This window comes from Triplophysa dalaica, chromosome 18 (genome assembly GCF_015846415.1).
Source record: "Triplophysa dalaica isolate WHDGS20190420 chromosome 18, ASM1584641v1, whole genome shotgun sequence".
Lineage (NCBI taxonomy): Eukaryota > Metazoa > Chordata > Actinopteri > Cypriniformes > Nemacheilidae > Triplophysa > Triplophysa dalaica.
This window is the reverse complement of record NC_079559.1, coordinates 14,862,495-14,877,063: the sequence shown is the minus strand read 5'-3', so window position 1 is coordinate 14,877,063 and position 14,569 is coordinate 14,862,495. Positions and strand designations below refer to the sequence as shown.

The following is a 14,569-nucleotide window of genomic DNA, read 5'->3' as shown; positions in this document are numbered from 1 at the left end:
ATTAAAACAGTGATATGCTTCTCCATTCTCATGCGGCAACTGACTTCTGAACATCATTGCGGTGCTCGTGGCGGTCATTTGGGTTTCCTGTGATTGAAGGATGAGCCACTAGAAGAATAACATTTGGACTGATTCACCAAGTGATGAGAAGGGACTAGTTTAACAAACACTGATTGATTATGACCCTCAAACACTAATCAAACTCACAACAGCACTGGAGGAGACGTATGAAATTGACCTTTAAACGGGACAATGCGATACCCACAACACATTTAGCTTCTGTTTAATGCGTTTCTGCCTGAAACTGAATATTGAGAGGGAAATTATGTGTGGCAGGGTTTTGTTTACCAGCATTTAATTGGTGCGTGAATTGTTGTCTGTAAAACTATTCTGATGGTTTATACTGTTTTTACTAACAGTGTGGCCTTTGTTACATCAATGGAAGACATTTAAATAAAAACTAATCACATTTGACAATGTGAAGGAATCTAATTGCTAAAGAATAACATGCATTGGTAAATCATGCAAAGTAAGACCGGGGATATTTATAACAGTAAAACCGAAGAATAAAAAATGGAAAATGTTTTTAAGCAAAATAAAGCCATTTTCAAAATACATTAAAAACATTCAAGTCTGGAAATGTGGATCTTTGTGTATTCACTTTGGGTGCGATGGCAACATTTAAATCAATCTACTCACATTTATTTACTAAATGCCAAGATTTTTTTTTTGGCATTACCATATTTTGGGACAATCTTGAGACATATCTTGAGACAACACAAAGCTGTCAGTGGTTTCTAGCCAAATGTGGGAACTCAGAAATTACACTCATGTGTCCTCGTCTAATGTTTATTTCTGGCATTAAAGGCAGGTTGTTCTTCCTCTCCTGCTTTAACAGCTCCTAGTCCTCCGGGGAAGGCCTTCTGTGAGATGATGGGATTCCCTTGTGTGATGGAATTTGATCCCATTTAGACACAATAGAGTCAGCGAGGTCATGTGCTGATGTGAAGCGATGGGGTCTGGCTCACAGTCGCCGTTCTAATTCACCCAGCTGCATTGTGCACGTCATTTGTGTTTTTCAGTTCATATGCACATTTATGCATTTGGCAGACGCTTTTATCCAAGGCAATTTACACTGCATTGTGCTATACACTTGTTGATATGTACTATATTATATACTGTATATTCTATATATACAGTATATATTGGGTATACAAGGTGGGCTGGATGTACGCTTGGCTATGCAGTGTATTATATATACCGGCTTCCCCGTCCCACCACTAATCTCCCCATAACTACTCTAAAAAATATATTATAATGCTACGTTTTTTTTAGCATGATGCTATTAACGATGTCACCTTCATGAAATCCCTGTGCCACAGCTCAGCACGTCTCAGTGTGTACATATCATCTATTCTCCATTTCAACACTCACCACTGAGTTCCAAAGTGCATTTGGAAACAAGTATCAGCATGATAGCTGTACATCAGGGGCTTCATTAAACTGGTTTCTAGGGGTGTACAACTGTGTACCGACATCACAAGAAACACGTTCTCTGGAGTTACTCTGATTCACACATCACACCACACTATCTGGCAGTCTGACAGTCATTTCCTACAGTAAATGCATATGCAAATTTGTAAGTTTGACTGAAGAGACGTTCTGGCACTGCCCCATGTTGCAAAACTGGGGACTTGGTTTCAAGGGACAAATCCACATAGAGTCAGCGCCAGGGTGCACGAGGTGCAGTAACCCTGCACACGCCGTATGTTTTTTGGAAACAATCGTAAATCCAAATCTATCATTTATACATGTGATCAAACTAAATACTCTTCGAAGTATACTTTTCTATAGGTACTCAAGATTAATATGAGATGGCAAAAACCCTGTGTCTTATGCTCGCTTTAAAGGAGTGTGAAACAAATCCATGTGCACTGCCTATTCATTGTTTAATATTAAAGAGACATATGTTTTTAACTAAAACACAGTAAAAAATAAAGTTAAATCCTGCCCATCGGTGTGCAATGCCAGCGAGTTGTGGATACAAAGCATTTCATCAAGTGCGCGCTGTCGTTTTGAAGCCTCAAATTTAACAATTCTGATTCTCCTTTTCGAGGACAGCATTGCATATTTCGCATAGCTTTTTTAAAGCTAATAAATTAAACAGAACTAAAAGACATGAAAGACAACGAAACTGAAAGGCTAATTTAAATACATTTTAGTATCAACTTGGAGGAGAGCAAATGTTGTATGACGTTTTGACAAAAAGAACTGGAAATAGACCGATCATACATAAAAGTTAATAAATGAAGATTAATTTAGACGGATGTGTCAAAAGCAGGCTTTGAAGAAATGTGACAGAAAAGTATACAGGGGATTGTTCCCCAATGGCTTTATGTCTAGCAAAAGGCTATGTGCTGCCAACTTTGAATTACGTTCACTGGAACGTGCTTCCATTTAACCAAGAACATGATCTAAAGCACTGATAGACAGCCCATATTGCCACTTGTCACCGTCTGCGTTCTTGTACTGCACAAGACACTGTTGTCTGTCAAGTCTGTTGACGAATAAAATAAAACGTATGTCATAGTAGAGCCCTACATTATTTTTTAACCTCTGCTCTTGTTGCTTCTTTAATGAGTATTAAACAAAATAATTTCCAAAATAATTGACAATTATTTTGCTTATTGTTAATTAAAAAAGTGAAGGGGCACAGTGACTGAAGTGGCCGGGCTATGCCCCCTAGGGCCCGCTCGTAGCGTCGACACTGAATCCACACCACACAAAATAATGTTCTTTCAAGTTTGATATACACTGTAAAACTTTGCTGTAGTTTTTGCTGCAGGTGTGGCAGTAATTTATTTTCGTACAGCACTACAATGTCTCCTTCAGGTACTGTATATGTTAAAGTGCTACTGATCTTCCTCATTAGAAGGAAACATTAGGAGGAAATAAAGCAGACGGAATCAGCAGAAAAGTTTTTTGGCACACCGCTCTTCCTCTGCTTCCTATTGTAAGTCATTATAAAAACACATTAGCTCATTTAAATTCACTATTGGTAAAAACACACACAGACCAAATGAGGACAGGCAACTTTCCATGTTGACAATCTTTATCTAAATTCCTACTAAATAATAAGCAAAGCGAAGACATTTCTTAATAAAAATATTCTCTGCCAATTCTGTTAGACTCAAGATGTTTCCAAGTTCAGGGGCAATATAAATATGTCTAACAACAAAGTATTATTTTATTTATGTACTAAAAACACAAGTTTGTGAAAACTATCATTATGTAAGTATAAAAAATAATAATTTACTGATATTCTAAAAGGAGCATGGACACATTCTATTTTGTTAATTAAACAGTGTTAGAACTTGATGGATAACAGTACCATTTTACAGAAAAGAATTACCTGCAAATAAATGATAAATGTTTATATTGTATATGATTAGACTTTTACTATGTACGTTTAGATAATTATGTTTAGTAATAAATGTGCCATATAATTTAACCTAGGCATGGATGAATAATAAGAGGTCTGTACATGGAATGACATATCCTGAGCCTTAAAGAGAGCAGCAAGAGTCACGTGACGAAAGTGAAAGGGACATATTCTCAAACCTGAGGCAATATCAAGGAGGCATCGCGCAGCGTTTTTATACCAAGCAGCAAGCAGTGATCTTATCCACTTCTTCCATTTTACGCCTGACAGTAACGTTCTGTTTGCTGTGTGAGCTAGCGGCATAAGCCACGCAGTGAAACAGCCAATCAGAGCAGCGCTCAACAATAAAGAGTACATAACATGAGATTGTGAAAATTCCATTTCATGCAGTGTGTAATGTTACTGTTGCAGTCTGCCTAGTTGTAAATCCGAAGGTGAATGAATAACAAAGTTATTGGAAAAAAGGAGTTGACTCTGAATCACGCAATCAAGTCGTCCCTAGTTCCGATTCATGAACTGCCCCGGATCTACATCACTTAATATATTCCCCGCCTATGTTTTGCTATGATTGTCCGCGAAAACCTCACTCTTCTCCCCCAAACACTGTAGCTGGTGAGCCTCATTCGCTGTAGTCCAATCACTTTAGACTAGGCTAGCGGAAAGGAGGGGATTAGACGGATGAATCAGTGAAAGAATCAGAGTCAGTCCAGAAGTAAGGTAAGAATAACTGCTTATTATTACAAAATAATAGTGTTTTACACCTATGAACATAAACTTGTTGTTGGACACCCCATAAACCAAAGTAGGACCTTAAAAATCCCTAGTTATGTACACTTTAATATTCATGACCCTTTCAAATAAGGTAATAACAGACCTTTTCATTCTAAGGACAAATCCTATGGTTGTTAATGGACATTAAATCCGTTTCTGGATCATTTTTGCACTTAATAAAGCCACATAACTTCTATGTAGATTTCAGAGAATAATTTAACATATTGAATCAATGAATTCTGTGGCACCTTTAAACATTGCTTAAACGGCTTTAAAACCAAAACAATGTGACTGCATAGTCGATGAAGTTATATTGCTGGCACTTCACTCGCATTGCTGGTCTATAAAAAGCAACCAAATATACATAAATGAAGAGAAAATATAGGCTATTAGCCCTTTTGTCCTGTTTTAAGTTTGTCTTCAGAAATTATTCAAAAAGATAAAAATATTAAACAAAGATCAAATTGACACAGATATTACGTCATGAAGTGTAAATAACACTGGAATCTGATCACGATACAGTTCAAAATGAACAGCCAGTGGGCCAAAAAAGTTCCATCTATGTCAATGTGAATTATTTATCTGGCAACATCTAAATTTACTGGTTTTCCTACCACTAAAAATATCAGTGACTGTTTCAACCCGTCACCTGACACAAAGAATATACACCAAGTAGAATAACTTAAAAACACAACAGGCCAGATATGTACACAAATATGTACACAAAAGTAGTAAAAAGTATTTTGACACACTTCTACTTAAACTTGCAGCATTTTATCAAGTGTGATCATTCTTAGTTAGGTGAAGGACCTTTCATTGATTCTACTAATTGACTATAATTATCTGTAAATGCCTCCCTGAATAGTTATTAGAAAAAGCTTGAATCCACTCGAATCAGCAAATTCAGCAGCACGAGTGATTAAATAACCATTCCCAAAGTAAGCTCACTTTATTTCCTCCCTCAACTCTTTTTCACTCATTAATTCTAGCACACGTAGTATCAAACTCTGGGGTAACAATTTCCATTACTCTTCATCCTGGACATAATGTTTACAATCCATAACCATGCTCGATCACAAAAACAAAACTCTCTAAAGTGGTCATGCAACAAACTCTTGTTTAACCACCATTTCACCATTACGCACTGATAGTAAGGAAAAAGGTTTTAATAAAATCAAATCAGGGACAGCAGAACAGCAATAAAAATCAATTGTTAGGGCAGAATAAGAGACGAACGAACTGCATCTGCTGACAGCTCATTTGTTTCCATGCAGTAGCACCTGATTTACTAAAGGTATCATGCTATTTAATGACAGCACAAATACGCCCCAAGAATCTGTGCTAAACGCCATTTACACGCCGCCGTGTTCCACCATGTGGAGGATGCAGCAGTTTACTGAGACATCATACAACATCATCCAACCATCTGAATTAACTCTGTATAGTTCACCGGTTGTATTGCCCTATGCATGTTTTGCTTACCATTGTTTGATTTGAAGAGCTCTTTTCCAAAACGCTATAAATCCGTTTTAATAGTTTTCATGAAAATTACATTTTTTTACCTAGACCCATACATTTTGTTAATATTCAATTTATCCTGTTAAAATGGTCTGTTGGCTTAGTCTGAACATGTTAAACAATGATTGTTAAATGAAACAACAATATTGAAAAATAAATTCAAAGTTTATTATTTTATTTTTTTAAACGCTACAAATCCATTCTTTTTTTCAAAAAAATGTTGGTTTATTTCTTTTTAAAAACAAACAAACAAACAAACAAGAGAACATGCAACATATGACATCAGGGACTCATGCTATAAATGAATATAAATCAAATAAATGCAAATGCATGAAATAAATAACAGCCAAATAAAATACATTTATACTTATACGGCACTTATAGCGTTTTGGAAAGGAACTGCATCTTGCAGAACATTTTAAACAGGAAATATAGCGATTTGGCATGAAACATTGATGTAGCATTGAATAGGTTTAGTACACAGCAAAATGGCATAACAAACTCATTTTATTTTAAATTTGGCGTTTAATGCGTTTTGGAAAAGAGCTCTTCATTTGTTACTGCCCGGGATTAATCGCGAGAAATCGCATTCTGAATAAAAGTTTGTCTTTACATAATATATGTCTGTGTAATATTCATTTCATATTAAATTATTGGTAAATATACATAATAGGGCTACATCTAAATATTCCTTTATAAATACTAAATTAATATGCACAGTTCACAGACATACATTATTGTAAACACAAACTTAAACTGATAATGCAATTAATCGCTAATACTCGTTTGAAAGCCCTAAATAACATATACCGTACAGTATGCGACAATAGGATGTTTTTGTTTTCTATATTAGAGTTCTTGTGTAACTTGCAGTACGCACAAGATATGTCAGTCACTGTCTCTGTAAAACTATACCTGTCACAAAAATGTTGAAAGACGGATGTTGTTCACATTTTGATTCTCATTCTTGTTTGGCCGGCTTAACACAAGGAATATTTTACACGTCACGTTTTTGAGAGGTAATATGAGGTTACATACTGTAATGTGAAAGGGCTGAATACATCAAATTGAAGGGATTAGATCTTTATTACAATTTCCATTTATAAATAATGCCAAATTCAAATCTGAAACTTAAGCAAGCTTTTTTGGTCATGTTAATGTTGTTGTAGGCTGGCATTAAAACAATGCATTTAGATGTTGAAACCCAGCAGTCCGGTAATCTCAATGGGCACCAGAGCAGCTCTAGGGTAATGAGGCAACAAGAGCAGCATGGCTGGTTTTGGTCCCAGGTGAGACAAACACTTAACCACCGAACATGGTTTTCAGTGTTTAAAACTACAGCTTACATGCTTCGGTACTTTTCAAGCACAGCAGAAAATTGCTCTCTGAAGGCGCAGAGCATTTTGGGTAAACACGATATTATCTAAATTAACATATGTATTTGTGTACTTTTGCCTTTTTTAGTTTAATGCGTGCATTTACCAAACAATTTGGTTTAGTGTTGTTTTGCAGACAGCTCAAAATTACTGCAGGCAGCACAATTGTTCATTAAGTTTAAGCTTCAGACATGACTGTTTCATAAACAAAAAACGAGGTCATTTACACATCAGTAGACATAATGTACTATTTTAGAGTTTAGCGTGACTGTCTAGAATTTTGAGCTAGACATCATTCTTATTTGACGGTCCGTTTGCAACGTTTCTAACAATGGGAAAAGATAATAAAAAAGGTAGGAAAAACACATTACACATACTGGCGTTGATGCATAATGCATTAGTAAGCTGTGGTTTGAAGAGAGATCCAGCTAGCAACATTTTTATAACATGGTGCAACATTATGTACCGTCACTTAATATTTGGTTCATCGGTGCGTGAAAAGCAGTGTTTCCATAAAGTTTTCCATGTTACAGCGATCCCAGGAGGCATCTCCCAAGACAGCAGTATATGGAGTTGAACCAGATGTAAGGACAGTGACCAGCTCGTTCATTAAAATATTTACAAAGTTCTAGATGTAGGTGTGCTGGAAGAGGACCCATGTGCAGTAGGCCTATTAGATTGTATAGATGTATACAAAGTAACAAAATAGCCAAAACCACAAAGACCAACTGAAAACAAAAGACAACCACACCAAACCTCTAACAACGACAAAGGAATCACAAGAGCTTAAATACACAGGGTAACGAGAGGGCTAAGACACACATGAAACAGATCATGACACAGAACCAATAGAAAAAGGAACTACAACACTAGACAGGAAACAGGAACTAAGGCATATAAACTAAAAGTCAGAGTAATGCAGAATAACACAGACAGGGATCATGAATATACGGTGAGTAGGGTGTGTGTGTGTTAAACCTTAAAGTGAAAATCCTGTCATCGTTCACTCACCCTCAGATTGTTCCAAACCTATATGAATTCCTTTATTCTGCTAAACACAATGGAAGATATTTGGAAGAATGTCAGAACCCGAGCAGATTGACTCCGATGGTTTTATTTTCCCTATATGGCAGTAAATGGGGGCTGAGATCTGTTTGTTTACTGACATTCTTCCAAATATCTTCCTTTGTGTTTAGCAGAACAAAGAAATGTACACAGGTTTGGAACAACCAGAGGGTGAGTAAATGAAGACATTTTTGGATGAACTATCACTTTAAATCAAGTCCCGGGATTGAATCCCTAAACTCAAGCCAAACTACCATTATGTCTACTAAGAGTGAATAGGGAGAATTAATTTTCAACATCCGAACAAGGATTTGATGTTTTACAGATTATGTATAGCATGAATGTGCAAACATATAATTGAAAGCTATTTACGCTCATATTTTCAGCATTTTACAGGTACACCGATTTAATATTGCACCATTATTCATCTCAGTATCTGTATGGTGTTCTAAAGTCCCTGTTTTTGACAGCTGCTGTTACCCGCTGCCACTCTGTATTCTCTCTTTTATTAGAAACACTAATAAGAGAAACCAGCAGGAAGAATGACTTCAGGCCTCTACACTCCTGCAAAAACTTCACTTCCATAAAAACCTTTCTTTTTTGGCACTCGTCCTTGGTTATTACAATTTTCCCACAAACAAATTCAAGCAGAAACACCATCATATTTATATGCAAATGAGATCATGAATATTCAAGAAAGGTGTTTTATAAACCATTTATCGTTATTTGGGGGGAGTCGTGTGAAGCCAAAAGCTTGTGACTGTGAATGCATAATCCTTCACAAATGAAGAGTTATAAAGTGATTGTGCGCACGGTATACATGTCGATTGTTTTAAGTCAAAGTACTTTTTCGTGCCGCATGCTGATTCTGCTCTTTTACATTATGTAGATATCTAAACTAAACATGTGTAATGCGTGGTAATGGACAAACCTTTTTCTTTCAATGGCTGAGAATGAACATTACTGTTACAACTTCTCTTCATTGAAGAAAAATGAATCACTAAATGCCGTTTCACAGTAAACACAGCTTACACTAACAGTTTAGATCAAGAATACAGGAGAATGCTCACCTTATAACGTCTTCACTAAAGGCCCAGATGGTATTATAATAATATTTGATGTACCGTTGTAACTCAAAGCGTTACTTATAAAACATCTCCATCACACCTCGATAAACTGCACTCCATTAAAATCCTCAGTAAAAATGTGACAGCTGAGATCAAGACAAGTGGCATATTTTACAGGTCATTTTATGCTCGGCAGCACTGTAATTCTCAGGGTATACTGACCGCTCCTATTCATGACGTAACAGAACATTCATATCCGTGTCTTTAGATAAGCCCTGAAATCAAATTAGATGATAAAGTCAAATGGTGCTCTTTTACCACATCTGTACTTAAATTATTCAGTTCATGTAAAAGCAAAAGTTTTGCCCTTGACATGCTCTTTTCTTAATGTTGAACTCAATTTCTGGACACAATGGTGTGTGTAATAACTCCGATGTGATGTGAAAAGCTTTCAGGGTTAGACTTTTATTTTACAGTGCCTGTGTTACAGACTAGACATTTTAGTACTGAATAATAAAAATTAACTACATACTCACTATAGGATGAGGGTTTGGTTTAGGTTACTAACATGTAACTATGCATCATTTATAGTAAATACAACACATGTAACATCTGTAACAAGGGCACCGTAAAATAAAGTGTTCCGGCTTCACCGTTCATCTTTAGTTACGTAACAATTTTTGTGATGCACAATTTGTGTGTTGTGTCCTCATGTTTCAGAGCTTCTCTAAATTGAAGAGGTGCTATGACATTTTGTCTGGAACTATACCAACAACATTTGCATTGGTTCAAATGTTTCAGATCTTCCAGATCTTTCGGTTTGTTACACTTTCGTATCTTTTTTCACTCTTTCAAAAAAACAGAACAATTTATTATTCAGTGACGGTGTGCTGCTCAGGAATTCTCCTACATCTCTGCAAGATAACAGTGAAGCCATCCGCTTCTGTTCCTCACAGTGTTCGACACTGTGAGTAATGCCTGCTGAAAACTCAGAGACCTGGATAATTCCGAGAGCATCTCAGCACTAACTACCACATGTTCCCTCGCAAGACAAGATCACTGAGGTGTAGATGGAGGCGGGTAGGGAAGAAAACTGAGAGAGAGTAAGTAAAAGACACGAAAGAAGGGAGGACTGGGAAGAAAAGACATGCCTCATTACATTTGGGGCCTCATATGATGCATGTTTCTAATGCAACCTGTAATTTGTTTTCAGAACCTTTGAACTGATTCAACTGATTCAATAAACCAAACCACCTAAACTTTCACACAAACAGTAGCCTTAAATGTCCCTGACTGCCTTACATCCATAAATGTCGACAGGTGAGTGTGTTTGAAGGTAGGAAATAGTCATTATAATCATCTTTTTATGAAACCCATCACGTCTATAAAAGGTCCCACAAATGATAAGTTCATAGGACTGTCAGTGATGGTGCGCGCGCGGTCTCCATGGAGTGATGATACAGATGCAGATCTGAGGGCGTTGAATTCTCCATTTGAACATTTAAAACTCTTTCATCAACAACGAATTTCACTTTTTGATGCGAAGTTAGTTATGGGAAATCCCATACAGCAGTGGCTTAACTCATAAAGACGCAAGTGTAGGTGACAACATCTCATGTTAACTTACCTTTGAGTAGCATTACAGTGAAATGCAGAATGTTGTGAAGACGCAACATGTTCGTTTTCGCCCCGTGAGAAACTTCCATCTCGACACAAAACGGTGCGCGCTATTCGAAAACGTTCACAAAATTGCGCGGTTACGTTGCAATATCTCACGTGGAGGAAATCCAGCCGTATTCATCGTCAGTGTTTTTCAGTTCACATGGGTGTCTGTTTACTTCTCTTAATGTCAAAAAGCATATCCCAAAACGTCTTGCTTAAATGTGTGCCTTAAAATGCCAGGGTATCTCGTCGTTGCGCGAAAGATCCTTGCCAAATGTTGTGCTTTCCAAACATCCGAAGTATTTCTCCCACGCGTCGTTGTCTTTCACTAAACATCACGCAAGTAAAAAGATCTGACGTATTTCGTTTGATTTCCGTAGCTTGGATACTTTTGTGTTTCTTGTAAAGTCTGGCAGATTGTTTTAGCCTGATGAGTGATGCGTAACGCAGGATCTCTGTTTTCCCGCATCCGCGCTCGCATCCTCTAATGCGGAATCACCAAGCGCGCCCTAAAAGTTCCTCGGGCGCAGGACTGCACGATTTGCGCTGTCCATATGTTTCTTCTCGGTTAGAGTAACATCCAGAGATGTAAAACAAGACTTGGCTGGTTTCCTTCGATAGGCGAGTTATTTTTATGTTTAAAACGCGTACATGGCCATCTGCCAAACCACAAGATAAGCCTCTTCTGTTACAACACGAGTTCGTATAAAAGAAAACAAATGGCATCAGCTGACGTGTGCTTTGAAAAAAATAAGTGCATTTGGGTTTGAAGAGGTGCCTGCGCCAACCTCTCCTTTCCACTCCCGTGCAGACACTGGCAGGTCCAAACTGAGGTACAGGGTTAAATCGTCACCTGAGGCACCACGTCCACGATCCAAGGCTCCCCATAGACTTCTGTACAAATAGCTTAAGCGATACAGAATTGCATCAAAGCGCATTTAAAATACATCTGATGCGACTTTCCATAATGATTCTGATTTATTTTGTATTTCACTTTTTTAGAGACTTAAAGTTGGAGACATAAAGACACAAAGCTTTTGTTAGGACTTCTATTTATGCGACTATACATTTCATATATACATTTCAAGCCTTTGATGATCGTTACTGGGTTACATTAATTACGATCGTTGCTAATCAAATTGTAATGACTGCAAAACAACAGCGACCCCTTGTGGATATTACATACATGTACGTCTGCGTGTGACTGTGTGGAGGGGGAATTGACGCAATTGTGTGTAATTGTTAGCAGATGACCGACACAACACATCAGCAAAATTATTACCTGTAACATTCTATAATGTAAATCTGTAGGCCTACTCTCCTTTACCGTGTTATTTCAATTTCCCTTTTTGGAAGTCGTTGCTTGTGGCGTTTTCGTGCCAACAAAGATTTACACGTATTGATCACTTTCAGACATAATGCATATAAGGTTAAGATTTAGAAAGCCGCTGCGTAATAATTTTGTACTTAGTTTACATTCCATTAAAGGTTCTATCAGATTAATCTGGCTGGTTATAAAAAGCATCCATCAGAGCTGTCAAAACGGAGTTTATGTCCATGCATCAATCCATCGACACCCCCGCACCGGCTAAGCAAATACATCATATCGTAGAAGTAGACATGTTCTAGTAGTCGTTTTTTTCTCAACCCTCGAGAGAATAAGCTACACATTAATAAAAGAAACAACCACATTTATGCATGTGGCAGATGCTCTTATCTAAAGTGGGTTTCCTGGTTATCACACCAACAACCTCTGCGCATACAGGAACACAATTATAAAAAGATGGCTCAATAGAAAAGACAAGCTACTCAAAGCTTTAGTTGCAACCAAAGAGCGCATGCCACGGAAACGGGCCGACCTGACAAGATCCCCCATCACATTGTCATCGCATCCTCTGAGGACCCTTAAACAGAAGCTAAACGTGGGCTCACACACATCGAGATCAGATCGCATCTATGCGCGCGTCTATCTTATGCTTAATTAAGTTAGCGAGCATGGCGCTTGAATCCTAATGAGAACGCTCTCCCACATTACTGAATGTCTGAAAAGAAAGCTGGCAGTTGGCCCGATTAGAAAAGGATGAGAAAAAAACGATTGCATGCAAAATGCAATTATAATCAGCTGCTTCATCTACAATCAGACTTTCATGTAGGTCTTTTGCGCCTCCATTTGTTGATGAGGGCCTTTGATGTCTCGCGCAACAGATGAGATGCGGGAAAGTGGGATTGCCGATCAACAGGGTGGTTAAATGAACCTCGGTGTTGAGTAAATAAAGCAGAGGAAAAGCGTGTTTTAGGTGAAGTTGCATTGACTTCATGGGTGCTGTAATGAATAAGTGTGTTACTGTGCAATCACAAAATCTGGAAACTTACCTCATATGCTTTATGGGGATATTTTGAGAAATGTCCGTTTTTGAGTCAATGGGGACCGATGTTGTTCGGTTACCAACATTCTTCAAAATATCTTCTTTTGTGTTCTGCAGAAAGAAGAAAGTCATACAGGTTTGAAATGACACGAATAAATGAATGAAAGAATTTAATTTGGGTGAACTATCCCTTTAATATTAAAATAGTTATATCCGTGGTAACAGTTACACAGTTATCGCCAAATACCAAAAGTTCATCTTTCCGTTCGTTTCCTTTCCAAAACAATTCTTTAATCTAATGCGATGACAGTAACACACTTTAATTGTGGCTTCACCAAACTTTTCAGTGCATGTGTGTATGTGCGAAATTAGTCTGGCTATAAGTTTGATTTCACTTCTTATGTTCCACAATCTGTGGACTGCAGAGAATGTCTGGAACTTGCATTTCAAGTCAAGTTCAAATGTGCGTTTTCAACTATTTCAAAAATCTTTCAATATAGAAAAGAACAAATAAATAAGCATTCTCTTCAACGCAGTAATTGGATTTAAAATGGATTTTGCAGGGAACAAACACAAGATATGAATTAAATTTGGCCTGTTTTACAGTGCGCTATTATTTCATTTAGCAAAACACACAGGGGGCCAATCCAGAGAGAAAAGTTTTAACGCTGTTTGTAATGCACATTTGCACAGACACACACACATATATCCTGCTGAGAATGCTGGGAGTCAATGATTAAGTTCTCCTTAGATCATACTCGGCTGACATCATTTTGTCATCCTCCAATCAAATTTCCGAGCTGTCTCACAAATCTGTAATTCCCTATCGAGTTCATTCGATTCTTTTTAGAGCCCTGTGAATGATATTCAATCTTCCTGCTTTCTTTCCCTCCCGATCACTTTTCCACATCCACTCTCGAGTCCATCTAATATACAATTCTGTCTTCATATGTGAGCTATTACAGATGAACACTGGAGGTCAAAGTGCATGCGTTTATGGTCTGGGATCAGCTGGTAAGCTCATCAGACTGTTAGCGGTGTGGGAATGCTGCATGAGATCAGAGGAGAAGCACTTCCTCTGTGCAGGGCTGATGGACGAGGCTGTCAGTCAGGGCGCGGTGTGTGTCGGCGCCAGGCCAGGAATATGAAGTTTAAAACGGTTGCCAAACCAGACATGACGTGACAGGTTTCCAGCGACAATGCGTTTGTCCGCACTGAGCAATAAACTATCTTAGAACTTGACATCATTACAGACAATGTGAACATTTAGACTACTGAGATTTTATAGTGGGTGAGGCTAGA

At 37.7% G+C, this 14,569-nt stretch overlaps 1 protein-coding gene across 1 annotated transcript in view; it reads right to left on the bottom strand.

Moving 5' to 3' along the window:
- si:dkeyp-14d3.1 (transmembrane protein 132C) overlaps nucleotides 1–11,388 on the bottom strand; it is a 212,679-nt gene extending 201,291 nt beyond the window's left edge. Inside the window, exon 1 of the mRNA XM_056729972.1 lies at nucleotides 10,867–11,388. Within this exon, the coding sequence (XP_056585950.1) occupies nucleotides 10,867–10,945 (79 nt within the window). The 5' untranslated portion in view covers nucleotides 10,946–11,388. The remainder of the gene's footprint in view (nucleotides 1–10,866) is intronic.
- Nucleotides 11,389–14,569: the final 3,181 nt, after the last annotated feature.